The sequence below is a fragment of the Tarenaya hassleriana genome, unplaced genomic scaffold (genome assembly GCF_000463585.1).
Source record: "Tarenaya hassleriana unplaced genomic scaffold, ASM46358v1 Cleome1, whole genome shotgun sequence".
Lineage (NCBI taxonomy): Eukaryota > Viridiplantae > Streptophyta > Magnoliopsida > Brassicales > Cleomaceae > Tarenaya > Tarenaya hassleriana.
Window position 1 is genome coordinate 5,528,712 of NW_010960187.1, and position 1,684 is coordinate 5,530,395.

General features: G+C 52.1%; 1 protein-coding gene across 1 annotated transcript in view; it reads left to right on the forward strand.

Annotated features, from left to right (window-relative positions):
• Positions 1-524: 524 nt before the first annotated feature.
• LOC104824937 (glycine-rich cell wall structural protein-like) overlaps positions 525-1,684 on the forward strand; it is a 1,701-nt gene continuing 541 nt past the window's right edge. The window contains exon 1 of the mRNA XM_010557141.1: positions 525-1,665. Coding sequence (XP_010555443.1) covers positions 525-1,665 — 1,141 coding nt within the window. The remainder of the gene's footprint in view (positions 1,666-1,684) is intronic.

Consider the following 1,684-nt stretch of genomic DNA (forward strand, 5'->3'; position numbering starts at 1 on the left):
ATATATGGTCATTACTCATTAATAGGCGAATAATTCAAAGTTATTAGGTGTTGCTGCTTTCCTTAATTTTTTTTTTCAACCACAAACTAAATATATAAGGCTTTTTGCCACATTTTTGTGACTCGTTACCTAAGTGCTATATGTCATTTTAAATAAATAAAACTAAATTTATGTACGGTACAAGGAAACAAAAACACAAATCCACAAGAGATGTTACAACATTCTTAAGTACATGTTCGTCACATTTCATAAATATTACCTTTTATTATGTACTATAGTTGACATTAGCAGGACTTTCATTGACTAATGTTTTAAATATGTTATATAAAAATATTCCCGCCTAATATGTCACGTAACTATGAAATTGGTTATGGACCAGTAATGGGTCCAACTCTTTAACCAATATATTTCAATTTTTAAATAATTTGTGATCGAGCTCTTGGCTCTATAAATACGGAGCAGAGCTAGGGGAACCCAACCAAGTTGCTTTCTATTTCTAATCTAAAAGCCTCTAAAAAAACAGTATGGCTAAGGCTAATCATTTGAGATTCTTTTACGTAAGTCTTCTTCTTCCATGCATTTGTTTTGCATTACTTACGAAGACACACGGAGAAAATGTGGATCATATTGACAATGGAGACGATGATTATTGCTCGTACCGGAGCTGGCGGAGCTGCGGAAGTTTCTTTGGCCGAGCTGCTAAAGGGTTTGTTGCCGGAGGCGGTGGCGGCGGCGGTGGAGGAGGAGGTGGCGGAGGTGAAGATGGTAGAGGATTCGGTCGTGGAGAAGGATACGGAGCTGGAGTTGGTATGAGTGGTGATGGTGGATTCGGCGGCGGCGGAGGCGGTGGCGGCGGAGAAGGTGGTGGTTCAGATGGAGGGTTTGGTTACGGGAAAGGGTACGGTGCTGGTGCTGGGTTCGGTGGTGGAGCTGGTGGTGCCGGCGGAGGTGGTGGTGGTGGAGAAGGGGGTGGGGGAGGTGGTGACAATGGAGGGTCCGGTCACGGGAAAGGGTACGGAGCCGGAGCTGGCGTCGGAGGTGGAGGTGGAGGTGGAGGTGGAGGTGAAGGTGAAGGTGGTGGTAGTGGTAACGATATTCAAGGGTCTGGTCATGAAAACAGGACTGGTGTTGGTGCTGGAGTTGGAGGGTCAGCCGGAGGAGGCGGAGGTGGTGGCGGTGGAGAAGGAGGAGGAGGCGACGGTGCCAATGGAGGGTTCGGTCATGGAAGTGGGTCTGGCGCTGGTGCCGGGGTCGGTGGAGGAGCAGGAGGAGGTGGAGGCGGAGGTGGAAGTGGTGAAGGTGGCGGCGAAAATGGAGGATCCGGCCATGGGAGTGGGTCCGGCGCTGGTGCCGGAGTCGGTAGCTCGACCGGCGGAGGAGGAGGGGGCGGAGGTGGTGGAGAAGGTGGTGGAAGTGGCGACGCAAATGGAGGGTCCGGCCATGGAAGTGGGTCCGGCGCTGGTGCTGGAGTTGGTAGCTCAACCGGTGGTGGTGGAGGAGGTGGAGGTGGTGGAGAAGGTGGTGGAAGTGGCGGCGCAAATGGAGGATCCGGCCATGGAAGCGGGTCCGGCGCTGGTGCCGGGGTCGGTGGTTCGGCCGGTGGAGGGGGAGGAGGCGGAGGTGGAGGAGAAGGTGGTGGAAGTGGCCGTACAAATGGAGGGTCCGGTCATGGGAGTGGGGCAGG